The 27,653-nt window shown below is 40.8% G+C and overlaps 1 protein-coding gene and 1 long non-coding RNA gene across 7 annotated transcripts in view; one reads left to right on the top strand and one right to left on the bottom strand.

Moving 5' to 3' along the window:
- EPM2A (EPM2A glucan phosphatase, laforin) overlaps nucleotides 1–27,653 on the bottom strand; it is a 116,292-nt gene that overhangs the window by 8,396 nt on the left and 80,243 nt on the right. For 2 of the 3 annotated variants that reach the window (XM_082405551.1, XM_082405553.1), the window contains 2 exons: nucleotides 10,673–10,914; nucleotides 104–2,843 (listed from right to left, as the gene is read on the bottom strand). In XM_082405551.1, coding sequence (XP_082261677.1) covers nucleotides 2,566–2,843; nucleotides 10,673–10,914 — 520 coding nt within the window. In that variant the 3' untranslated portion in view covers nucleotides 104–2,565. Of the gene's footprint in view, nucleotides 1–103; nucleotides 2,844–10,672; nucleotides 10,915–27,653 lie in introns of those variants that run through there. The other variant, XM_082405552.1, reaches the window with a different exon arrangement.
- Nucleotides 2,843–8,272, top strand: LOC309634948. Of its 4 annotated transcripts, none has more exons than XR_014248515.1 (4): nucleotides 2,843–3,270; nucleotides 3,475–3,983; nucleotides 5,007–5,219; nucleotides 6,443–8,272. It is a non-coding gene; the product is annotated as an uncharacterized lncRNA (long non-coding RNA). The 4 variants fall into 4 exon arrangements; XR_014248517.1 differs by having other exon boundaries at nucleotides 2,843–3,983; nucleotides 6,443–6,505; nucleotides 8,008–8,272; XR_014248516.1 differs by having other exon boundaries at nucleotides 2,843–3,983; nucleotides 8,008–8,272.

Here is a 27,653-nt window from a genome sequence, read left to right as displayed (position 1 = left end):
ATTTAGCTCAGCCGAATGCCTCTTTTAACAAATAAGGAAACAGTTTGTTCTTCTGGATTTCAGACTAAATTAACAACATTTTAAAAAATCCTGTACACAGAGGTCATTTTTAATGCATTTATTTAGCAAAAGTTCCAGGTGATTTTGAAATACATTGGACATTCCATTCACTGAGGATGATAAGTTTTTCCAAAACATTTTTAATAGCCCTAAACTGATTTTGTTTATCAAAGCAAAAAAGGCAAAAATCCACCCCAAAAAAGTCTTTCTATAGTTGAGGTTACATAGCTGGACTTCGTAGACATTAAAGAAATTCTCACACACACACACATTTATATAATTAGTTAGAAATATTCCATTTTTAAGATTAAATTTTACATAACACATTATAACTGTGGGTTACTCGAATACCATAGGTATTTCTACTTATTTTTAGCAAGAGAACTAGACTTCACATTACTTAATCCTGGCTTATAAATGTAACTTTGTAAAATTGTAGGATACATGTGTCCCGTCTAGCCTTCTCTGCCCAAATTAAAAGCCATCTCCTTTGAGTCCCATTTATAAGATGCCTCTGCCCCCTCTGAACTCCACTGGGACTTACCTTTCGCCCTTCTTATCCCCATACTTCCTAAATCAGAGTCTCTCCTATCTATCAATAAGTGTTTATGGAAGAAAAGGAGGAGGAGAAAAATAAATAAGCATTTTATTTTAACAGAAAAAGTATGGGCTTTGAGTCAGACAAACCTAGTTTTGTATCTTATTTCATCTATTTATTCACCGTGTGATAGAGGACAGTTGATTTAATCTCTCTGAGTCTTAGTTTCCTCATCTATATAATGGAAATAATAAAATCTCCCTCATAAGGTACCGTGAAGATTACATTAAATAAGATTTAAAGCATCTAGCACATAAGAAGTACCCAATAAAAGTTATTTCCCCTTCCGCATTCCAGCAAATCATTACTAGTTCAACCCTGCAGTGCACCTGACTGAACACAGGGCTTTTTCTAGGCTATGAGCTTTTTGAAGACAACATCTTTTTTTTTTTTTTTAATTATTAATTTATTTATTTATGGCTGTGTTGGGTCTTCGTTTGTGTGCGAGGGCTTTCTCTAGTTGCGGCAAGCGGGGGCCGCTCTTCATCGCGGTGCGCAGGCCTCTCACTATCGCGGCCTCTCCTGTTGCGGAGCACAGGCTCCAGACACGCAGGCTCAGTAATTGTGGCTCACGGGCCCAGTTGCTCCGCGGCATGTGGGATCTTCCCAGACCAGGGCTCGAACCCATGTCCCCTGCATTGGCAGGCAGATTGTCAACCACTGCGCCACCAGGGAAGCCCGACAACATCTTATTAATCTTCATATTTCCTGTAGAACCCAGGATAGGGAGTTGCATAGTCTGGAGGCATAGTAACTGTGTTTTGTATTAAACTGGGGGATAACGCAGGATCACCCCTAAACTGTGGAACAATTGTCTGTGGACTTTGGCACTTGGGGCTCTTTTGCGAATACAGCTCCTCTTGTGAGCTACGTACGGCTCCGACCACTCTGGCCGTGAGACAGCCCCCATGGTTTAAATCAGGATAACTACCTTCCTGAATTCTATGGCGACTGATCAGAACACTGTTCCATTTCTCACGGTAGAAACTGCTGCAAACAAATCGACCTTCCTCTGAGAGGGACTGAACTTTGTGCTGGCAAAACCACAGGTTGTGTTGAAAAAGCACTGAGTCAAATAAACCTGGGTGATAAACTCCAGCTTGTCCCTGACCAGCCATGAGACCTTGGGCACGCTCCCTCTGCTTCTGGAGCCTCAGCTAAAACAAATAGAGATAATAATGCTAACTGAGGCTGTCACACAGGGTTGTGGGTAGAGAAGGAAGGCGAGGCCTTGGAACACATTTTAACAACCATGAAGCAGAATGAAAAAAAAAAAAAAAAAAAAAAGTCTAGAAAGTCATCGCTTTGGGTCATATGAGGCTCATACTTTATCATAGCCTAGGCTCCCGCCCACCCTTATTCCCTTCTTTGGTCAAATGACCAACTCTTACTTTATAATTCCATCTCAGTTCAGCAGAAAAGCTGTGCGTGTATGTACGTGTGTGTGTGTGTGTGTGTGTGTGTGTGTGCATGGACACACGCAGTGACACCATCTACATAACTCCCAACCTTTTCTTCCGCAAGCCAAGTCACAACGCAACAAGCAAGGGCAGTCGAGCGGTCACAGTACCGCAAAGCAGCCAGCATGCTGAAGGGGCCGAGCCGCCTGCAGGCACAGAACTGCACCCATTCACCTTCTGTCTGATGCCAGAACCACACTGCACAGTCCAGCTGCTTGTGGACTCTTCTTGTGTGTCAGTTACAGCTTCCTTTGTAAAATATTCCAAGGAAGATACAGTTCAACCAAAGCGTAACCAAAAGTCAGTGCCAGACTAAAGAAGGCAGGTCAGGGGAGAAGCCAGGACCCGTCTTTCCAGTTGAGGAAGAATCTTGGTTTCTAGGTCATTTACAAGCAGCACTCCAGGCTTCGTAAGGAAACCGGGAGGGAGTGGAGGCAGATCCATCACCTATACACCGCATATGGAGGACCGAACCTTCCCAAATTTCTGATAAAAGTCTTCCTCTGCCTGGGCCAAGGCGTCTTCATCAATGTACACAGCCGGCCTTTTGGCCACGAGGAAGTACTGCACCTTCCTGCGATTCCAGCCCAGCACGTACTGGAGCCAGCCGCAGACGGCGGCGGTGGAGCGGCCCACCCCGGCGTTGCAGTGCACGTACACGGTGTGTCCGTTCTCAAGCAGTGCGTGGAGGAGACACACCGCCTGCGGCAGCATCTGGACGCGGCCTGGGATTGAGAGAGCACAGCACAGACCAGTGAGAAGTGAACCCCGTGTTGCCGCTAACAGTCACTCCTCCAGCGCACCAAGAAATCACAATGTTTTGGCGGGAGGGGCAGGGATGTCGGAGCTTGCTTCACTCCTTTGTTTTGAAAGAAAAGGTGAGACAATATCAAAACCTGCTAATTATAAAGTGGAAAGAGCAGCCAGAGGCAATAGTTCAGCTCTGAATCTTCACTTGATTTTCCTTTGAATGATGTCTGCATCCGTGCAAATCTCCCTTCAAAGATAATTTCACTACCGCCTATCCTCAGAAGAATGGATTTTTACATCCATCAGAATGGTCTGTACAGATTGGGCAGAGGTTTAAAGGATTTCAGAGAAGCTCACAGGTCCTGTCACCTGAATTTCCTTTAATCCAAAAGGATCTTCCAGGTAAATCCAAAACAGAGTTAGTCCATATTGGTTAAAGGAGTCAATCTGACTTTTTCAACATAGGCTAATTTTAATTTGTCCAATGAAATGCCTAAGTTATTAATTGATACCTGTGGGATAGCCAGTCATTCATGTATTCCCTCATGATGCAGTGTGTATTAAAACTGATTCAATTTCTCCTTTACTGTGCAATTATGATTATAGGTGTTGCTGCTCTATGGCTACTATCTTGATGATTAGATGATCCAATGTCTTCCCCTCGTCACACTGAGACAGGATATACAATGCTCTGCTGAGGCTCGTTGGACTCAGGCCCTTTTCATAATCCTAGGGACAGAGAGCCCCCTAAAACCAGCAAACTCCTGGATGCCTGGAGTTTCTTCTGCTCACAGATTCTCAGAGCAAAATGAATTTAGTGGATTTTTTTGGAGAGTGGAGGATGGTCATTATAAATTACTTCAAGAAGGGATTAAAGAGGGAAACTATACAGAGTCCTGGATGAAAACTCTGTGCTATGACCTCACATTCTCCAGCTGCTCTCTGTCCTCAACCACATGGAGACACCACAGCCCTGGGGTGACCTTCCGAGGGCCACAGAGAATGCCCTGTCCAGCCCTCACATTGCCATCCCGTTGGATGACGGCAGAGGTGGGAAAAACCCCTCCCTCAAATGATTTCATGAGGCCTGGAATTCTCCCATGAGAGCTGCTCAAGTAAGTTTAGACTTTCCTTAGATGTCCTTTTTTAAAATGCCTTGAAGGGACCAACACAACACATTGCAATCAGGCATCACCACCTTAGAAGGAGAGAGTTACCAAAATCCCATTGTGGCCTGAAGTCACCTCCCTGCTGGGGCAGGGGGTGCAAGGGGGGTAGCGCTTAGCTTCAGGCTCACCCTGCTCTGAGATCAGAGCAGGAGGTCTATATGGAGGCCGGATAATATTCTAGTTGCTCCTGGTGCTCTGTTACTCCCTCTGACTAAGGTATCTAAAGGCCCCATGCGGCAGTTTAGAGATGCTTTTAACAGGAATGCTTGAGGCAGAGCACACTTCGAAGTTCCTGAAGCTCCATCTCTTGCCAGTACCTGTTGCCACACTTCATGTTCCTGGCCTTGTCCCTGAAGGCATCTGAATTGGAGACACACCAGCTCCAAGCCTTGCTTGATTTCTCAGAGTCCAAACTGAGCCATAAACTTTAATTGATCTATGCTTCTGTGCTCGGTTGCAGGGTGCTCTGAGGTTAGAGCTAGGTGGGCCTGCCATTCAGTCAGTTACTCATGGCCCTCTCCTAGAGGCAGTAAGTATCACCGGAGATGTGACAAAGCAGAAGACACCATATGTACCAGAGAGGTGTCTCGCTGTATGTCTCAGGGAAAGGACTGTGTATTTGGTCCAACATTTGAGTTGAGAGATCAGAGGAAGCAAAACCTCCAAGGTCTGTTTGAGTGACCCTGCTGATAAGGGCAAGGCCTGTTCAAGGGCACAGCTTTTGTTCCGCTGAGGGCATGTTAGAGGTTTACTTTAAGTAATGTTGTCCAGGAAGGGAACTACCAGTGACGGATCTGGGAAGCTTGGGTTACTCCTGCTCCTGCCACAGCTGGCATCACTTTTCAAGTTCCCTGTTACGGCTGCCTCTCCAGTTACCATGTTCATTGCCAGGAAATAAACATGAACATTTTTAATATGGGTTTTCATCAAATGCCAAATACACAAGTAAACCACGGTGGACATTTGCAGGAGGAGCTGCTGCCGAGTTCCAGAGTCAAGGTTCAGCTTTTGCAGCATCAGTGGGGCCAGCCTGCCCCGGCCACGTCTATATGGACCCATCGGGATCCCTTCCGCTGACCTTCATTCTGGTCAGAGGTTCCCCAAGGAAGGGTCTGCACCAAATGGCTGAAATGACCTAGTATCTCCTCCTCTCCTTTTTATCTGTAAAAGATTCTTCAACAGGTATGTACACCGTTTAGAAGTTGAAAAGGGATTTGTGTTAGTTTAAGGTTCAGTGAGCTCAGACACATAATCCTGGAATGTAAATGTCAGCTGCCACGTGGAAACTCCAGAAGGCTCCCAGTTTAAACACAGGTCTCACCCACCAGTGGTCTTCTCCTAGAATCACTCAGCCGTCCCACTTAAGAACTGTCACACAATTATTTAAATAACATAAAGAATGAATAAAGAATAAAAAGGAGAGCCAGAGAAGCAGTCAGTCTAGGGGGCCCACCCCTCTCAGCCTGGCTTCAGCTGGAGCCCTCCTTGACTTTGACCCTGTTTTGAGTGATGACAGCTAACACGTACTGAGCCTTTTCTACCTGCCAAGCACTGATCTAAGCACTGTGTGTGCAATAGCTCCTTTATAGCTACCTCTCAACAGCTCTGAGGTTGGTACTATTATTATCCTCAGTTGTATCTGAGATTTGCCCAAGGTTATTCCCTAATGGCCACCTCCAACCCAGCCATCCAGATTCTAAAGCCTCTGGTTTTAACCTCTGTACCATTGTCCTTCTCTAACCTACCTGGTCAATGGCACTTGCTGGCCACTATGCTGTCAATCTGAATTTTCAGTCAGTCCCTGCCCCCACTTACCTGGTCATGCTGCGGCCCTCACTCCTGGAGGATGGTAACACCCTCCGTGGGATTCAGGACCTCTGCCCCTACCCTCGAGGGGCCATCTGTGCCCTACAGGCGCATGTCCTTCTGCTTGAAATCCCATTCTAGGGAGCCTGAGCTAATATGTAACCCACCAAGGAATCACAAGACGGTCCCCAGGGTCAGGGCTCACACAGTAAAGCCAGCATCAACCAGATCCCTAATTTTTATGTTTCATATATTTAGACGCCATATAGAATTTAATTTGATAAAATGTTTCCATTTTTAAAAACAATAACACCCCAAGGCAAACGAGAACCACTGATTTTTTCATGTAAAATATTCCAAATTTTATGTGTTGGCAACTAAGTTGAAAATTTTAAAGCCTGTGCAGGTCCAACAAAACACTCCACCATCTGTGATTCTTACTTTGGAATTTAAAACAGGCCTTGACTCTCCATAGATGCTCAATAAACATTCATTAAATACATGAATTAAAACAATGTAAAAAAACCCGTTAATACCGATTTGATCTGAGACAGTCCGAGACCCCTCTTATCTAAATTTCTGGTCCACATCTCCTCCAGGCTAATCCAACTCTGGAATGATTAAAAGCTACCTGAAAACATGCAATGAGCAAGCAAGCACAGGTGAGAAGGGGGACAAGGGCATGGTGGGGCAGCCTGAGGCATGAGGGGGCCTGAAATAAGTGGGAGTGGGGAGTCCCTAAAGATATGTGAGGTTGACCTAAGGCTGACCCTGAAAGAAATCATTCCTGGCACAACTTTCAGCCTTCCAACACACACACACACACACACACACACACACACACACACACACGTCTTTCCTTTCTTAATCCAGAGGCAGATTTATGGCTGAATATATTACTATTTTATTTGAGCATATCTTCTTTTCCTGAATATTGATAAGGTCTATGTTACCTGTAATGCCCTTTGGTAGAAACTGAAGAACTTGGCACTAATATTATAGTCCCAACTTTGGAATTTTCAAAGCACTTTCATATCAATTATTTTATTCTATTGTTATAATCGTGTAAGTCTGCAATTATTATTCCCCATTTTCCAAGTGCAGGAACGAGCCTGCCCATATCATGTGATGGTGATAAGGCTCAAGCCCAGGCGGAGTGGCTCCAAGGCCAGTGTCTTCACCTCATGGCAGCACTGAATTTAGCATGCTGAGCCAGAGAAAGAACTAAGACTGTCACCATAAATGGGTGGCTCTGGGGACCATGTTAACCCATTTGGGAGACAAGGGTAAACGATTTGTTATAAACAGCACTGCGCTTACAGAGGTCAAAACCCAATCTGAGTACTTCCTGTGTGAAGGAAAACTGACTTTTAATGAGCAGATTTTATGTTTTCAGGTGAGTGCTAGATTTGGGAGCTTTTTGTTCCTCAGGTGAAAGACACAAACCAAAAAAAAGAAAAAGAAAAAAAGAAAAGAAAAGGAAAAACCTAAACAACCCCAGCCCCACTGCATATGACAAAAAGTACAAGAGAAAGAATCAACGGCACAATTGATTGTACCAGGTCTGTGACAACCAGTGGTGACAGTCAGGCCTAACAAACTGTCTTCTTTCTCAGACTTTATCTGACAGCATTATGCTGCGGCTCAAAACACTTCCAGATGGATTTTTCTCTAGAGTTCTAAAAATATTCAGCTGAATTAATCTGTGTGTTCATTGTGCTAATGTTGTGAGCCACAGAGATTGATCTATTGGTCAGAAATTCCTCGGCGACTCAGGAGTGTTGTTAACTCTTTGATTACCACCCCCAGGTTATGCTGAACCAAAGAAACCCTTTATTTAGTCTTGGGGTTTGGTCTTTTTCAAGTGGGAGCTTTCATTTTGCTGCCATTTCATGTTTCCAAAGTGCCTCAGGGTGGAAGACGCTCCGTTGTATGACTGGGTCCTGGTGACTCTGTAACCCACCCACCCCTCCCCGACAAAGGTTTTAATACCATGACTGCGGGTCTTTGGAGGTAGAATTTTCCATCAGGCTTCTGTATATTCCCAAACTATCAAGCAAATTGCCTATCAGTCAGCAGGGTTTTGGAGAATCAGTGCATGGGGTGCAGCAGGCCATATTTATCTCAGCTTCTCTGAGCCTCGTCTCACATCCTACTCCAACAGGATAACGGTGCTCTAAGATGACAACCAAAGAAGCGAAAATCAAAACACTCCCTAGAGGCTACAGGCACACTGTCCTAACGACCTTCTCTATTTTGAAACCAGAGAAACAAACTGGACAGGGCAAATATGACCTAGATTCGACCACTGCTCTTCTCTGCAAACAAGGTGTTTTTTTTTTTTTTCAATTCCTTGAAAAAAGACAGAGCTCTTGCAGCTGAATCAAGCTCCTTTGGATCAGCATTAATTACCAAGAAGAGTAACCAAACTATCTCCTCCTTCAGGAAGAAAAATTATACATCCCCAGTGATAGTTCAGTTCAGACGGACCCACAAAGGGGTCTAGCCCGGCCAGGAGGACCATAAAGATTCATTAAGAGCCAAGATGGCCAAGGTCCTGGAACACTCTGGGGTGACAAGCTGCCTCCCTGGAAACTCATGACTTTGTCTAACTCCAGCTGACGATGTACGTGACAGGCTGAAAGTGCGGGCGGTGGTCTGCAGAAGGGGCATGAAGAGTCCACGTGAGCATGTAGAGAAGCTTCATCATATGGTGTCAGGAGCAATGCTCTGCGCCTGACTGCCTGGGGTGGAATCCAGCCTGTGTCTCTGCTATATGACATAGGCCAGGTTACTTAACTTTTTTGTACCTCATTCTCTTCCTCTGCAAAATGCAGATAACTACAACATCTGCCTGGACTCTTGTCTTGAGAATTAAATGAGTTAATGTATGAAATTACTGAGAAGAGTGTTTGATACGTAATGTACTTTGCGGGGAAGAGGGCTCATCGTAGAGACGCTTCCTCCCTGGCCATCACTGTCTTCCTTCTTTCCCCCAGAATAGCAGTTCACCAAACTCCCTCAGCCTGCGCCAGTCCATAGCTCTCTGCTGCCCCCTGGTGACATCTGGTTGATATTATTCGTGTGACTTGTTCTCTTGGCTCCACTCCTTTCTACAAACAAGAACCCTCCTCCACAGCCAGGCTGAAATTCAGATCGTTCCTCTAAAACACCATGCTTCTGTGCCTCGGTTGTTTCTTCCACCTGGCACGCTCTTTCTCCCTCTACCTTGACCTGCCACGCCCACCTCAAATCCCAGGAGACTCATGTAGCCTCCCTGCGCTCCGCCGTAAAAGTGCTCCTCCCACTCCATAACCCTCGTAGTGCGCAGGATTCATCCCTCTCATCACATTCTTCTTTCTACTATAATTAGTTTTGAACTTGCCTTACTGCCTCTTACCATGAGATCAAAAGTGTGCCTTTGGCTTCCTTGGTGGTGCAATGGTTAAGAATCCGCTTGCCAGTGCAGGGGACACGGGTTAGCGCTCTGGTCCGGGAAGATCCCACATGCCGCGGAGCAACTAAGCCCGTGAGCTACAACTACTAGCCTGCGCTCTAGAGCCCGCGAGCCACAACTACTGAGCCCACGTGCCACAACTACTGAAGCCCGCACGCCTAGAGCCCATGCTCCAGAACAAGAGAAGCCACCACAGTGAGAAGCCCGCGCACCGCAACGAAGAGTAGCCCCCGCTCGCCGCAACTAGAGAAAGCCCGCGCACAGCAACGAAGACCCAACGCAGCCAAAAATAAATAAATAAAATAAATTAATTAAAAAAAAAAAAAGTGTGCCTTATTTATCTCTGTTTCCCTGGCAGCATCCGTGTCACACCCTACTTCCCTCTTCACAAAGACACGCTCAGCCAGTGTTTGTGCGGTAAATGAAGCATCACTATTGCCACCCTGCCCCAAGCTGCGTTCTCTCTCGTTATCTCTCACCTTACCTACTGCAGTCGCCTCCTAACTGGCATCCCCAGATCGGCTGGGGCCCACTCCGACATACTCTACACTGCAAACGAAGGGCACTTTTAGAGGGAAAAAAAAAGTTAACTTGACATCTCTCAGCCTCCCGCCCTTTCAACTGCTTCCCACTGCTTTAGGATAGCATCTAAAGTTTTTATTGTGCCCCAAATCCTGCAAGACTCTGCTCCCTCCTTCCCAGCCCTGCAGCCACACTGGCCTTCTTTCAGTTCCTCCAACACTCTGTGCTCTCCTGCAATGGGGATTCTTCCCAAGCTGCTCCTTCTGCCTGGACCAAGCCTCTTTCCCACCTCACCCGTGCCAACCCCCGCTTCAGATCTCAGCTCAAACACACCTGAGAAAACCTTCTCTGGCCCTTCCTCCTAAGTCTGATTTGCCTGCCTAGGCTCTCATAGCAAGATCTATGTATCTTTCTAACCGAAAAACTCATCATAGCTTTACAACTCTATCTGTAGTCATTTGATTAATGCTTGTCTGCCCTACAGAGCTAGAAGCTCCATGAGGACAGGAGTTGTGCCTGCTTTTCCTCACTGTTGTATTCCCAACCACCAGCCTAGGGTCCCACACACATAGTTGATACACAGTAAATACATGTTTAATGAATAAATAAATCGAAGGACCCATGTTAAACAGAATCTTAGCCAAGGTGTCAAAAGATATATATATTAAATATATTAAACCAAAAACCTTATATTTATTCCGTATCTGTCATTCACGTTTAGGTCATCAATTATAGACAGCAAGGTAGGCAGGTAGAGGCAGACAGACAGACAGACAGACAGGCAAAAAACAGCAAGGGCTTCTTTGAAACACATTCAACAAGGAGCCAGAAAGCTCCTTCTCATGCTTACCTTCAGTGCTCATATCCGGTGTCGGCATCCAGATGTAGGCCAAGCCTTCTTCCTTATACAGCTTAATCATAGTGTCAGGAGTCATGGGTTCTGGGTAGCGGTTACAGCCTGAGGAATTCTGTACAATATCCCATTCCGTCTGGAAATTCATTACAGCCGTAATCCCCAGTTCATGCTTCAGTTTGATGGTTACATGTTCCACTTGGCGAGGGCAGCTACCCAGCCAGATATTTGGTAGAATTCTAATAAGAACACATGGAGTCAACTATTACTATTGTTGGTGTTATAGGAGCTGCATAAAACATGTAGTATTAAAACGCAATTAACCTTTAAAGCTGGAACAGGAAAAGCTGTATTAAGAATATGAGAACCAATATTATTATCAAAAGACCGAAATACTGGTGGTGGTGTTTTGGAGGAAACAAATAATTCAATTAACTAGAACGCCAGGAAATAAGCATTAGCAAACCAAATCTAGCAATATATTAAAGTAAGTCCACCAAGTTATACCTATTCCAGGAAAGTATATGTGGTTCAATATTAGGAAACCCGTCGACATATTTCAAATACTAACAAATTAAATGTAAAACTCCTATGATTAATTCTGGAAAATATGTGCTAAAATTCAGCATCCATTCCTGTTTAAAACTCTATACAAAAATTTCAAATAGTATGAGATTAACAGAAACTAATAATCAACAATCTTCTTTTAAATAAAATCAAAGTAAAGATTATTTCCATTAGTATCAACATTGTATGATTCACCTAATGCTACAATGTAAGAAGAGGAAATGTAACTCTGAAAAAGAGATTAAACTACAAAAGCTATGAAAAATATTAAAAGTATTAAGATATCTATCTGGATGAAGGAAAATATAAAAATACCAAGCAACCATTCTCTGTACTACCAATAGGCAGGTAGAAATAGAATGGGAGGAGCAGGGAAAATCTCATTCAAAAATAACAACAAAATTATAAAACATCTAGGGGGGCTTCCCTGGTGGCGCAGTGGTTGAGAGTCTGCCTGCCAATGCAAGGGACACGGGTTCGAGCCCTGGTCTGGGAAGATCCCACATGCTGCGGAGCAACTAGGCCCGTGAGCCACAACTACTGAGCCTGCGCGTCTGGAGCTTATGCTCCGCAACAGGAGAGGCCGCGATAGTGAGAGGCCCGTGCACCGCGATGAAGAGTGGCCCCCACTTGCCGCAACTGGAGAAAGCCCTTGCACAGAAACGAAGACCCAACACAGCCAAAAATAAATTAAAAAATAAATAAATAAATAAATAAAAATAAAGGAATTCCTTTAAAAAAAAAAAGAAAAAGAGAAAAAGAAAACTGAGCTGATTTCTTAAAAAATAAAAAATAAAACATCTAGGAATATCTTTAACCAGAAAGCACTATAAAATTTTATTAGAGGACATTACGAAAACAACAATGAATAAATAGAGAGACATACTGTGATATTGTGATTTATAATAAGAAATATATATTTGCTCTTCATAACCATTTCTGGCACAGAGCTCCTAAAACCATTGAAATTTCCTAAGTGATGAGAGCCGTAATGGTGTCTTTTGTTAATGAGGTAACTTTTGGAATACACCTAAGCATGGGGGCTGGTTGCCAGGGGGCACCAACCTTGTGATTAGAGAGTTGGAATTTTCATCCCACCCCCTGACCTCCTGGGAGGGGAGAGGGGCTGGAGGTTGAACAAATCACCTTTGGCCAATGATTTTATTAACCATGCCTATGAAATGAAGCCTCCATAAAAACCTAAAAGAACAGGGTTTGGGGAGCCTCCAGGCTGGTGAACACGTGGAACTGAGAGAAGAAGGCCCTGCCCTTTTCCCCATGCTTCCCCTAGGTGTCTCTTATATCTGACTGTCGCTGAGTTACATGCTTTTATAATAAACTGGTGATCTAGGAGGTAAAATGTTTCTCTGAGTTCTGTGAGCTGCTCTAGAAAATTAATCAAACTCAAGTCTAAGGAGAGGTATGGGGAATCTCCAATCCGTAGCCAGTCAATCAGAAACACGGGTAACAACCTGGGTTTGCAACTGGCCTCTGAAGGCAGGTTGGGGGCTGGGTCTTGTGTGACTGAGCCCTTAACCTGTGGAATCTGATGCTGTCTGTAGGGGGAGGTAGTGTCAGAATTGAATTGAACTGCAGGACACCAAGCTGGTCTCTGGAGAATTGCTTGGATGTGTGAGAACACTCCCTCCCCCACACATTGGAATTAGGTCCCAGAACCCAAAAGATATACCGTGCTCTTTAGTTGCAAGACTTAAAATCATAAAATGTAAGTATCTTAAAAATGTAAATATTTTCCAAATTAATATATAAATTGAACACATGTTATTATAATCTGTTGCATATGGTATATGTTGTCTTGTTCACTGATTATTTCACATGCGTACATTCTCTCCAGAACTAATAGGTGAATAATCTATTTCAAACTTTACTTGATTCATGTAACCTAGAACCTTACTAGGTTCATTACAGGGCGTTCAGACAATAGTTCTTAGATGACGGTGGCAGGCATCACGGATGCTCACCAGTGTTCCCAGGTATCCCCTTTCAAGCATGGAGGACTAAACTTCCTCTCCGCCTCAAAGTTAGATATGGCCACGTGACTTGCTTTTGTCGATTAAACGTAAGCTGAAGTGACCGGTGTGACTTCAGAGGGACATACTTAAGACCTTATGCATGATCTTCCACTCTCTCTTTCCCTGCTGCAATGAGTATGAAGGCACATGTGGATGCTGAGCTTCTAGGAGCTGAAGTCACCTGGATGGTAACCTAACTCAGGGAGGACAGCAGCCCAGAGAGCTAACAGCTCATTGTGTTAAGCCAATCTTGGCATTGTTTGTTACCACAGCCTAACCTGACTTGTTCTGACTAATACAAAGCCTAAATAAACTAATTGCTTAAAGTCTCTAATATGCAGGGAAGAAACAGAGCAGAGGGACTACACTTTTATTTAGTTACTTTCATTTTAAGTTTAGAGCAGTCATTCTCAATTGGGAACAGTTTTGCTTCCCGAAGGATATTTGACAGTGATTATGGAGACATTTTTGATTATCACACTGGGTGGTGCTACTGACATCTAGTAGATTGAGACCAGAGATGTTGCTAAGCATCCTGCAATGCACTGGACATCTCCCCACAACAAAGAATTATCTTCTCCAAAATGTCAATAAAGTGGAGGTTAGGAAACCTTCGTTTAGGGGAAGAAAACTGGAATAGAACTCTTTACTTTCTGTAGAAAGAAAAGGAATGTGGAGAATGAGTAAGATCAACATATCTGACACAGAGTTTGTGGCTCATCAGCTACAATATTCTGATGATAATATGATTCCATGTCATATTTGAAAATATGTAAGTATGTATGTATGTGTGTATGTGAAGAGAGATTATAGAGAATGAAGCAAAGGCCTAGTATTAGATAGCTGAACAGCAGGATAACATGTTAAGTGTGGCATAATGGAAAGGCACTAAACACAAGCTAGAAAAACTGGGTTCAAATACCAATTTTAGCACAATATTTTTAAAAGCACTTGGTAATAACTGTTTGACCTTAGGCCAACCTATTTATCATCTCTGAGCCTTTGGTGTGCTCATCTTTAAAATGGGTCTAAAAATAACTAATTCATAAGAATTTTGTAAGGAGTAAATACAATTAAGTAATGTATTTGAATAAGTCTGACACTAGTGGATACACAATAAATACTAGTGGAGTTTATGTCTAGTTATTATAATTTACCTATTTTAGTAATTTATTTGATAGTGAAATGTCTACTCATATAATTTTTCATTAGTCTATGTATCCTTCATTTGAATGCTGCAGAGCGTAGACTATTCACCCTATTTTATAATATGAAATCCAGCTAGTTATTCTCCTTTGGTTGTTGTTGTTGTCATTGTGGATGTTAACATTAAGAAGCCAACTGACTAATCCTCCAATGTGGGTATTATCCATCCTCAATGAAAATATCTTACAAGATCAAGCATCATCTTTCTAAAGCTTGAACCCTACTTACTCTCCAGGAGAGGATAAACCAATTTTTGTTGCCGCTTGGGTTCTAAGTATAATGGGTTATTAGGAATTTCCTTGTGGATATTGATGATTATTATGGAAGCAATAAAAGGATAAAATTTAAAACAAAGAGAAACCCAGGTGCTGTGAAGAAGGGCACAGGATCTAAAGGTTTTTTTTAAACCTTATTTCTGACTCCAAAGAATTCTCAGACGCCCCATTGAACTGAGAGAAAGACCACCAGCAGGGACACATTTAGAGTACCCCAGAGCTATGCTTGGCCAGGACACTGTTAGCTGAGTATTTGGTCTTTGCAGGAATGGAAACTTCACATCCCCTGGGTCGTTGCCCCTTCACTCCGGCTGTTCAGTGAGAGTAGGAACCCTCCCCCATGTAGATGTTCCATCCTTCCTTCCATGATTCCATAAAGATTCCTCCTGCAGCAACCTGCTGGATGCCTAATAGGTAACAGTGTTGGGCTGCTTTACCTACACTTTGGGGTTTAACTGAGCACACTTAAGAACACTCAGCTGGAAAAAGAAGGAAGTGGACACCTCAGTTATACAACCCTCTGAACAATAGTGTACTTTTACTGTACAAATTTTGAAGTGGACTGGTTACATATTAAAATGAATATTCATGAGAGGTAAGCTAAATTCCAAATGTTATCCAGAGTTCTCTTGAGTACTGTACTCTTTGAGTGGGAGCATTTAGTATTTAACTAGTAAATAAATGCCAAAACAAAGTGGCTGGCATGCAAGATTTGCACAAATACCAAAGAGTAGTTCATAGAGATATATAAAGGGTAAATCAGGATATTTGACCCTATAAAATAAGAAATCAGAATCCAAAATCATACTCAATATATAGATCACATTGTGTTGCTAAAAAAAATGGTGTTATTTTATCATCTCATTCAGCCCTGGTCTTCAAATGTATTTAAACTAGCCAGTAACCTTAAGAAACTCAGAACAAATCAAAGATAAATAGGCCCAAAGTTGGTACCTTAACATATATATTTCCCATATCAAGTTTCTAATGGAAATAAGCCCTTGAAATACATACCCACACATACTCACACACAAATAACACCAGTTTCTATACCAGATACTTCCAACTTTTACTTAACATAATTAATTCTTCCTCTAACAATTCTGGAAGTCAGAGTACATATTTAAGAAATTAATATAAAATAATTCCTGATTTTTTTAGAGTAAGATGTTCTGAACCTAGGAGGCGGATAACTAAAGATAAATTCTGAAAACAAGCAGTGTAGTGAAGGATAGAGAATTGAAGTTGTAAAGTAAATTATACTGAACCATTACATGGGATATAGAGACAAAATACTGGGCTTGTTGGAAACAGACAGATCAGTAGATTCTACTTAATCAGGCAGCTAAAGTGCCCTTTATATGCATCCTATTTCAGTTTTTTGTCTCAATAGTAGGTGATACATTTCTAGTTACACGATACACTATAGTAATAAGATGCATGATGCCCCTTCTAAACAGTAATTAAACTTTTACTTCATTCAAAAGAGAATGATTTGACACCATTAAAAATCAATTTTTACTCATCTCATCTTAGTTTTAATCTTCTTTTGGTGTCAATGATACTTTAAATGATTTTTTAAATCAGGATTTTTTTGTAAAGGTGATAAGAAATTTGTTGAAATATAAGATTTAGGGAATAAAAAATCTTCTGTAAAGGTAGTTTTAATGCTAGACATACCAAACTTCAAAGATACAATAACAGAATAAAAAGCATAGCTTACAATTATATTGTAAATGACATCATAAAACTTCCAGAGAACTATTTTATGAATAACTCACTATCAATCATGAATTACAGCAGAGATTTCTGGCAGCTCCACTATAGATTATTTGGAAAGGTCAAAGAGAAACCACTGTACCAAATGGGCATTGACACTCAGTCAACCCAGAACAGAAGTTCCCAGATCTGGCTTTGCATTCAAGTCACATGCAGTGCTTTTATAAAAACTTCTATTACCAGGATCTACCCCAGAGATACTCATAAAGTGGCTCTAAAGGGAGGTCTCAGATTCTGTGAATTGATTTTTACTTTATTTTTTTTAGAAATTAACCATATTACATATATTGCATATGTAGCTAGATTCCAGAACCACTAGCCTAGCAGATCCCAATAAACATGCAGGAGGAGCTGAGTATATAGATCTCAATACCTTTTAGTAGTGGTGAAAAATATGGAGATGAGAGGATGTGGACTTGCTCAGCTCTACACATGGACATATAAAGTGAAGCCCTTACTTTCTCCAAAAATAGTTTCAAGACTGCAAATGATTCCTAGACAGAGAGTGAGGAATGGGAAACTCTGTTATAAGAGAGTAGTTGTGAGACCATGTGTCCTTATGTTTAATGCATATTATCTTCCAAAACATCAAAACTAAATCTCTGTCTGAGTCATGCCAAATACTTAACACAGTTATATCCACTAAGAATGTACTATTGTAGAAAAAATTATTCACTTGGGTTTTGACTATTGCCACTATGATTCAACAAGATTGAATTTAAATAAAATCCATCCTAGTCATATCACAACTTGGTTAAAGACCAGGGGAAAGAAATGGATGGCTGACATTCTGGAACCTTACTTTCTTGGATTGCAAATCAAAATCAGTTTCATTCATTTGAGTGAATCTGGATTTGTGGTTCCAGGTAATCACATCGTAATACTACACCGATTGCTTCATTTGTCAGGCTAGGACCTACGGTACAACAGCTACTGAAGCATATGAATCACAACTCACTTGCTCCATCTCAGCTGTCAGTCAAAGGAGGCCTCACTGGCAGTAATGAGTACATCAAGCAGAATGGGCACCCAAGCACTTTGCAAAAACATCACAGGGTACTGACAGGAGGAGGGAGCATGGAAAAGACAAGAGATATCAGGAAATGAGACAGCTGCATAGATTCCACATCGCAGGTTCCATCCTTAATGGCCACAAGAAATGGCAGAATAAACTTTTCCTGAAGGTGAAAATTAGCATTATTTTTTGTCCACAGGAAAAAAAATTAGGAAAACCACAGGAATGGTGGGATCAATGTATGAACATAGGCTTTTGTTTATTTCTTATCACACCAAGAGACCACAACTCTGGAATTGCAGCACCCTCTTCTTAGCCATACAAACACAGCACCATTTCAAAGACAGAGAAAATGGATTTTGCTGAGGTTCTTCACAAAATCCAGCTAAGAATTCAGGAGCAAAAAGAGATTAGCACATTTCTTAAGATGGATAATTGTGCTGCATTTACCTTATTTATTATTTTATGGGTGATTCGATGTGAAATTAAAATGTGATTTGGCTTTTAAATAATAGGTGAAGGGGCTTCCCTGGTGGCGCAGTGGTTGAGAGTCTACCTGCCAATGCAGGGGACACGGGTTCGAGCCCTGGTCTGGGAGGATCCCACATGCCGCGGAGCAACTAGGCCCGTGAGCCACAGCTACTGAGCCTGCGCGTCTGGAGCCTGTGCTCCGCAACAAGAGAGGCCGCAACAGTGAGAGGCCAGCGCACCGCAATGAAGAGTGGCCCCTGCTCCCCGCAACTGGAGAAAGCCCTCGCACAGAAACAAAGACCCAACACAGCCAAAAATAAATGAATTAATTAATTTAAAAAAATAAAATAAAATAATAGGTGAAGAAAATAAGTCTATTAGTACTGTAATTTAGATCTCATTAGGAAGAAAGCAAGAGAAACATTAAAATCAACCTCTAGTAAGCTCCAAGCTTCATTAGCACATATAGCTCCTTCCGCTGAAAATTTGTTCTCTGGTGTCAGGTGTTATTAATGTCAAATTTCTACCCCAAAAGGGTGCTTATAACAGACTCCAGTTAAGGCTGAATAACTGCTCAAAGACAAATTCCAATTTAAAGAGTGATGCTAATTAACTTCCTCAATAAAAAAGTTTTTGTTTTTTTTTTTAAAGATTTATTTATTTTTATTTTTATTTATTTATTTGGCTGCATCAGGTCTTAGTTGCGGCATGCGGGATCTTTCATTGTGGCATGCAGGCTCTTCATTGTGGCGCGTGGGCTTCTCTCTAGCTGTGGCGTGCGGGTTTTCTCTCTCTAATTGTGATGCGCGGGTTCCAGGGCGCGTGGGCTCTGCAGTTTGCAGCACGCGGGCTCTCTAGTCGAGGTGCGCGAGCTCAGTAGTTGTGGCATGCTGGCTTAGTTGCCCCGCGGCATGTGGTATTAGTCCCCCGACCAGGGATCAAACCTGCGTCCCCTGCATTGTAAGGTGAATTCTTTACCATTGGACCACCAGGGAAGTCCCAATAAAAAAGTTTTATTATAGTTTGCTTATGGGTCATAGACTATAGTCTATATAGAGCATATGTGAATTTCTATAAGTGCAGTTAGTTTCTTAGATTTTGGGGGATGTGCTGTGTAGCTTTTGGCCACATAAAGCAAATATTTTTGACATGTTCTTTTATTTTCTATATTATAAAATGCCATTTAAGTAAATTAATTATGAAGGTCTGTTATGGGTTGAATTGCATTTCCCAAAACTTCCTGTGTTGAAGTCCTAATCCCTTAAAATGTAACTTTATTCAGAGAAGGTTCTCTACAGAGATAATCAAGTTAAAATGAAGCCACTAGTGTAGGCTAATTCAATAGGAATGGTGTCCTTATAAGAAGGGAAAATTTGGACACAGACACATATGGAGAGAAGATGATGTGAAGTTAAAAGGAATAAGATGTCAATCTCCAAGGCAAGGAAAGAGGCCTAGGACAGATCCTTTCCTCACAGCCCTCAGAACAAATCAATCCTACAGACACATTGACCCCATACTTTTAGTCTCCGGAACTGTGAGACAATGAATTTCTGCTATTTAAGCCATCTGGTTGGTGGCACTTTTTTATGGCAGCCCCAGGAAATGAATATAAGGTCTAAAATTCAGACTTAAAATATATACTATTATCCAGACTCTTCAAATATCCATATATCAGGTGCACTTAAAGTTAAGCATTTGGATAGGTATTTTTCACCTTTCATCCTGATGTTTGGAATTCTACAAATGCAACTAACGTTTGATTGCGGTGCCAAATTGTTCTTTATACACAATACTGCCCACACTCCTTCCTTTACTCAGGTCCTTCAATCCATCACCTGAGCACCTCCAACGTAGGGGAAGAGACCATCAGGCCCCTGGCTGGGCTATTTGTCTTTTTTCTTGATCTAATAACTCAGTTCTAAAGTCCTGAGGTATCTATCAATAGTTTTGGTAAATACAGTAGAGTTTTGGGCCCCTTTGCTTGGCTTTCAGGGAATGCGCCTCAATGGAGAATTACCTGAAATGTATAAGAGCACAGTCTCTCAGACTCATGATTTCTTCAGACTCTTAGTCCTATAGAGTTTGTTCTTCTTATTTTTGCATATGTGTTGGCCTGAAATTTGGTTTATATGTCATATTGACAGATTGTACCGGTAAATATGGCAACTAGCACACTTCCCTTTCTTAAAGTCAATCACAAGGTGCTACAGACTAAGACAAATAACTAGGCTAGCAGCCTCAATTGGTTACCTTGATACAAATTTCAACAAAATGCTCCATTAAAATATCCTCTTGGCATGTTAATTTTGTTTCCAAGGCTGAGCATTCCTTGAAAGAGTAAAATGTCATGTTTAATATTTCTTCACATAATGAACTTGAAAGGATTTCTTCAAAATTAATCACTTGCATAATGAATTAGGAATCACAGAAGATCAAGGAAGTAATAAAAAATTAAGCATGTGAAATTTTTTATATTTATTTTACAGTCATCCTTTCTATTCAAGAAAAATGTAATGATGCCTGCTTTTTGCCAGGTACTCAACAACTGGTGGTGAGCAAGACAGTCAAGGTATGCCCTTATTGGAGCCTACTTTCTTTGAGGAAGACAGGCAATAAATGAATAAATATCCAAAATGTATAAAATTTATAAAATTAATTTGTAATGTGCTACTGAGGATTTAAACAGGGAGTTAAAATAGAGAACCACAGAAGAATCAGAATTCAAATAAGACAATCAGGCAGGTTCTTCCTGAAAAGGTGACATTATTTATTTTTTTTAATTGAAGTATAGTTGATTTACAATGTTGTGTTAATTTATGCCATACAGCAAAGTGATTCAGTTATGCATATACATACATTCTTTTTTATATTCTTTTCCATTATGGTTTATCATTGAATATTGAATATAGTTCCCTGTGCTGTACAATAGGACCTTATTATTTATCCATTTTATATATACTAGTTTGCATCTGCTAACCCCAAACTCCCCCTCATCCCTCCTCCACTCCCCCTCCCCCTTGGCAACCACAAGTCTGTTCTCTATATCTGTGTCGTTTCTGTTTTGTAGATAAGTTCATTTGTCTCATATTTTAGATTCCAAATATAAGTGATATCATATGGTATTTGTCTTTCTGTTTCTGATTAACTTCACTTAATATGATAACTCTAGGTCCATCCGTATTGCTGCAAATGGCATTATTTCATTCCTTTTTATGGTTGAGTAGTATTCCATTGCATATACGTACCACATCTTCTTTATCCATTCGTCGATGGACATTTACGTTGTTTCCATGTCTTGGCTATTGTGAATAGTGCTGCTATGAACATAGGGGTGCATGTATATTTTTGACTTACAGTTCTGTCTGGATATATGCTCAGGAGTGGGATTGCTGGATCATATGGTAATTCTATTTTTAGTTTTTTGAGGAACCTCCATACTGTTTTCCATAGTGGCTGCACCAACTTACATTCCTACGGACAGTTTAATGTTCCTTGAAAAGGTGACATTAAAACTGAGACATGATATAGAGGGACTTCCCTGGTGGTCCAGTGGTTAAGACTCCAAGCTTCCACTGCAGGGGGCACAGGTTCTATCCCTGGTCGGGGAACTGAGATCCCGCATGCTGCTTGACATGGCCAAAAAAAAAAACCTGAGACATGATGTAGAAAAAGGAGCAAGACATACAATGTTTTATGGTGAGAAAGAGAGGTATATACTTTAGGAACCAAGAGAAACGTAGAGACAGGAGTGAGGGGAATAAGGAAGAAGTGTGGCATGAGACAGATTGAAAAGACCATGCCAGGCCTCACTGATGTACTAAGGAATTTGTATAAGAATATAAAAGCAATGAAATGCCAATGAAGGATATTTAAGTATAGGAGTCACATGGACTTATTTCATAATTTTTAAAAGGTGGCTCTGGCTGCTATGAGGAAGAGGGAAGACCTTTTGGATAGTGACAGCTTGGAATATAATTAGTGGTGCAGACAGAGAAGTGGATTAATTCAAGATGTACGTTAGCAGTGGAACCAACAGAACTTGCACATTGATTGGATGAAAGGATTGAGAAAAGGGAAGATTATAAAATGACTCTAAGTTTACTAAAGTAATATTATAATTTACAATTGCTTAACCAGGTCTGCCCTCAATGAAGCCTATCTCTCTAAGTTTCCTTACTACATATTTTTACAAGTTTCAGATTAACCAACATTTCATTGACTAGACATCATGCTAATGGCATCCATATGCCCAAAGTCTTGAGAATATCAAACTATTCAAACTTCCTTTCAGTTTTCCACTCAACTCTTTCATTTCTATTATGGAAATGTTAATAAGGTAGGGTTTTATTTTGTTTTTTTGATGTAAGAACTTTGTACACAGGATATGTTGCCCATCAATTAGATTTAACTCATATCAAGGAAATATCCATTGTAGGCAAAGTGGTACACAATGAAACTGATTGATTTATTTAATCAGTTCTCTAAAGAGTTATTTTTTAAAATTTATTCTTTGCACCTGTGGGTCTTTATTTCAGCTCTGGAAAAATGAATTTAGAAAACAAGACGGTTGGAAAATGAAAAAAAATGATTTTTTTTCTTTTTTATGTTAATTCTTCATCATTGCCAACTAATCATTTGATTTATTGAAATACAAGGAAGTTCTATTGTGAAAGGAATTCTATTATGTACTTTGAGCCACAGTAGGCGCTTTCCTTATAAGTTTCTTGATCAAAAAAAATCATCTGGGGTATTTGTATGGTTATTATTCATCTAGACCAGTGTTTCTTAAATATTAATGTACAGGGCTTCCCTGGTGGCACAGTGGTTAAGAATCCACCTGCCAAAGCAGGGGACACAGGTTTGAGCCGTGGTCGGGGAAGATCCCACATGCTGTGGAGCAACTAAACCCATGCGCCACAACTACTGAGCCCGCATGCCACAACTACCGAAGCCCACGCGCCTAGAGCCCGTGCTCCACAACAAGAGAAGCCACCGCAATGAGAAGCCCACGCGCCACAACGAAGAGTAGCCCCCGCTTGCCGCAACTAGAGAAAGCCCACGCACAGCAACAAAGACCCAACTCAGCCAAAAAATAATTAAATAAATAAATAAATTTATAAATTAAAAAAATATATATTAATGTACAGAGGAATCATCTGGGGATTATGATAAGATGCAGATAGTGATTCAGTAAATCTAGGTTAGAGCCTGAGATTCTGCATTTTCACAAGCTCCCCTGTAATATCAATGCTGCTGGCCCTTGGAACACACTTTGAGTAGCAAGGAGTACTCTAATAGTGATATTTAATCTATATGCTATTATGATATCATTATACAATAGATCAAAGCAATTCATAATGCTCAGGTGCACTGAGAAGTAAACAAAATAAGGTCCCTCTTGCAAGTAGAAACAAAAAGAGAAGCATTTTATCTCTATTGTTGATACTAATACTAGAGGCCTAATAACTGTGCAGAGAGGCTTGCTATTTTTAAAAATTCTACTAATTACAGAAAAAATTTTAAATCTCTTTAGCCCTCTTTCTTGATTTCTCAGTGAAGAATCTGTAGGAAGCCAAATGGTTGTATGTACGTAATGACCTTCCTTGGTTCTAAAACATTCCTCTTTTCTCCTTATTTACAGTGCTCATTGGCCTCTTGATAGGGGGGAAAATTCTCTTTTGTGTTATCTTTTTAAAATGAAGCTTGAGCTTTTTTACATGCGGATGCTGAAAACTGGGGATGATACACACAAGACTTGAAATTTAGGGAACACCAAGGAATTTAAATGGTTGAGAACTCTGATGCAATTAGCAGTGTTGCAGTCAGGAGTGTCAGAAATTAGATAAGCTTCCAGAAAGACAAACAGTAAACACCTCCTCTCCCCTATGAGGTGTAAGTAGTTTGGATGACAGGTACAGAAGAGAGATTCATAGCTACAAATACTGTAATATTGGGACTGAGAAAATCCCTGGGAAGTTTTCCTTCTTTCATTCAGCCTGGAGTCAGGGCACATATATTTCATGAAGACCAAAACAAAGTCATGACAGTCAATAAACCCACTTAAGGAGGTACAAATCAAAAAGGCCTCTGTTTACTTCATGTTACCCACAGATTCTGAGAATCCATAGATATGGAAAAAAATCCACAGATATGTCAGATATCAGTGATACTTGGTCTACTTACGTTATTTCTAACTAGGAAAGGTCTTAAATAAACAGTCGGGCATATATTCTAATACAATACACAAAGAGAATTAAACACCAATAATACCCAAACTAAAACTGTCATATTTAAATTGGTGAATTTCAAACAACCCTAATCATCACGAGAGTGCATTCAGTTATGTGGTGCCCTTATATGAAGTTAATTCATTCTGGCAAGACCTTCACAATACAGATTTATTTCAGATCATCCATTCCACTGAGCATATATTAGCTTCCATTCATTGAAGTGCTTAATTGGGAAAAACTGGTCTTATATTTTTTAAGCTAAAATTGCCTCTTCCATGTTTCATGGTCAAGGACATCATTGCCTCCAACTGCTGTGCTTAGATGTTTTCAAGATTTTTCAGGAACATTATTCTGCATTCACAACTGGGTTTAAGTGTGTGGAGAAATGTTTGGATTTCAAACTTTTGAAACGTATCTGATATCTAAAACATCTGTCCCTTAAATAATATAAATCATCCATAGGCTTCTACTAAGAGAATTCAGTCCAGCAGCCAGAGACCCAACACCTATCAAGTCCCATCTGACACAGTTGATATTTCACAGTTTAATGTACACTTTCTATCTCTGTCTCAAATTACCTCCCTATTACATCTATCAAATTACCTCCCTATTACATCTATCAAATTACCAAATTACATCCCTGTTATATTATCCCAAATTACATCTCTGTCCCAAACTACATGTATCCTATTGATCACTTCTACTATCCCACATACTCCTAGTTTATTCATACTTATGCTCTGCTTCCCTCATAAACTTCTGTGTCCTCTACAAGCCTTAAGTGTGAGTGTTTCTCAGGGTTCCAAACTCTGGTCTCTCTTCGATTTATATACTCTTAAGTTATCTCACTAATATACGTTGCCATCTATAACTGCCATCTACATGCTGGTAAATTCCAAATCTACTGCCTCCAGCTCAGACCTCAACGCTCTATTGGAATTCTCCACTTATAGTCCCGTAAGTATCACCTGAACTCATTTTCACCATCTTCCACTCTTTGCTCCCGACCCACAAACCTGATTCTCCCCAGTTGCTCTAGATTTCCATGTATTGTGCCACAAGCTGCCCAGTCACCTAAGCCAGGAAACTTTTCTTCCTTCTTTCTGCTTCCCCTCTCTACAGTCACTAACCCAGTCATACAAGACAAACTCCTGAAAAGCTGCAGAATCGATCCCCTGTTCTCCATTCCCATTGCTTTCCTTCAGAGCCTCAACACTCAAGAAGTGAATTACACTAACAGCCTCCTAAGTGATCTCCCAGTCGGTCTCCCTTCTACATTGTAGCTAAAGTGATCTTTCTAAAACACAAATCTGATCACATGACCCTACTGCCGAAAATACTAAGGGGACTACCCATCACTTTCATATAAAGTCTCAAGTCTTTGGCCTGACCCTTTGGAATCTGACCCCGACGTAGGTCTCTCATTCTGAAGCCCCATATGAACCCCACTGTCCAATTTAGGGGAGATACTTGTAATTCTTCTGAAGCACCATGCACTCTCCCTTCCCTGCCATTTATCCTGCTGTTCTTCCTCTTGGAATGCATTTTCACTGCTCATCTATCTGATTAAACCTATTCAATCTTCCTTGGTCCTCCACTTAGGTCCTCCTTCTTTGTGTTCCCATAACATATACACACCTTTATTTCAGTCTCTGACCTCTCTCGCTAGAAATTTTGGGTTTTCTGAGCATTTCTCCCACTGTAATGTGTGCCCCTTGAGAACAAGCATGACATCTTATTGATCACCTTATTTCCAGAACTTAACATTGTATCCAGCATAACGTTAGCAATTAAAAGCAAACAGGTGATTGAATAAATGAATGAGTGAATGAACAACTGTAGAAATGTCTTTACTTACTCAAAATATTTGGTTCATTCAACTACATGATGGTTCTTACAACTATCACTAATTGAACAGCATTTCTATAACTTTTGCAAAACTGTGGTGAAGATATTTTTAATTGTGTTATCCCAAGGATATATGTTAAATTGCTGGTTGAAATTAGTTTAAAAATAACAATTTTCTCTGCAAACAAAGTGAAAGCTGTTTTTAGCCAAAATATAATACTATATTTATATCCTTTTTTTGCCTTAACTACCAAAACAGTTAAAGACAAATTTAGTGTTCAACAGTAGTAATTAGACCATCTCAAGTCCCTGATAATTTCTATCCCATTTCCTCTCATAAATGTTCTATTTCTATCCTAAATTATTTTACTACACATGATTTATTCTCTAAATTCTTCTATTATAAATGATTTTAATATTTGTAAGTAGGTAGAGAATGGTGGCAAAACCTAATCCTTCAAAATATGTGTTTCTTCCACCTTAAGTCCCAGGCATTGAAGAGCCACATCAAAGTGAAGACTGAGGGCGGGAGGGGGACGAATTAGGAGTATGGGATTAACAGATACAAACTACTATACATAAAGTAGATAGGCAACAAGAATTTACTGTATATCACAGGGCATTATATTCAATATCTTGTAATAACCTATAATGGAAGATAATCAGAAAAAGATAACTGAATCACTTTGCTGTACACCTGAAACTAATATTGTAAATCAACTATACTTCAATTTTTTAAAAAGTCAAGACCAGCCTCTATCTGAGCCATACAGACTTCTGGCAACCTATCAGAATCTGAGTTTTCTGGTTAGTCTGATTCTGCAGCTATGCACGTCAATCCAAACGTCCCACTCACATAAAACTGCATATTACAGCCACCAGTACAATTTACCTGCAATACTAAAGTTCCACTCATGCTTGGAATGTGGTCACATTTTTATTAATTATAACCCATGGACCATAGCCGTAAGTTTCATTTCACGCCATGTAGCATTTTAAATGTTAGCTGTTAATGCAGGTGGACAAATTTAGCAGACGATAACAAACGTGATTCACAATCCAGCTCCATACAAGAACCTCCTGGGGGTAGCTTTTGAAACACTTACACCAGATCCTCAATTAAAATGTAATTTCTGAAGCAGTAGGGTGGGGCTTAGCATCATTTTTTCCAAGTACCCCAAGTGATTCTACTGTACATTGAGACTTGAGAATCAATGGCTCAGCACCTGGGAAAGAGGTCCAAGTTAGAGATAAATATTTGTCATAGTTCTCTTAACAGAAGATTGCCTATCAGATTTTTTAAAGTGAAAATAATTCTACTTTCTAAAAATCAAACTGTATTTACCCCATTGAAATGAAGCTGGTTATAAAAGCCTGAATTAAAAAGGGAAAATTAGAGATGATTACTCAATTTTAAAAGGATTTCTGGGGCTTCCCTGGTGGCGCAGTGGTTGGGAGTCCGCCTGCCGATGCAGGGGACACGGGTTCGTGCCCCGGTCCGAGAAGATCCCACATGCCGCGGAGCGGCTGGGCCCATGAGCCCCAACTACT

This window comes from Balaenoptera borealis (genome assembly GCF_965194805.1).
Source record: "Balaenoptera borealis genome assembly, chromosome: 9".
Taxonomy (NCBI): Eukaryota; Metazoa; Chordata; class Mammalia; order Artiodactyla; family Balaenopteridae; genus Balaenoptera; species Balaenoptera borealis.
The sequence above is the reverse complement of the archived record's forward strand: the minus strand, read 5'-3'. Positions and strand labels throughout refer to the sequence as shown.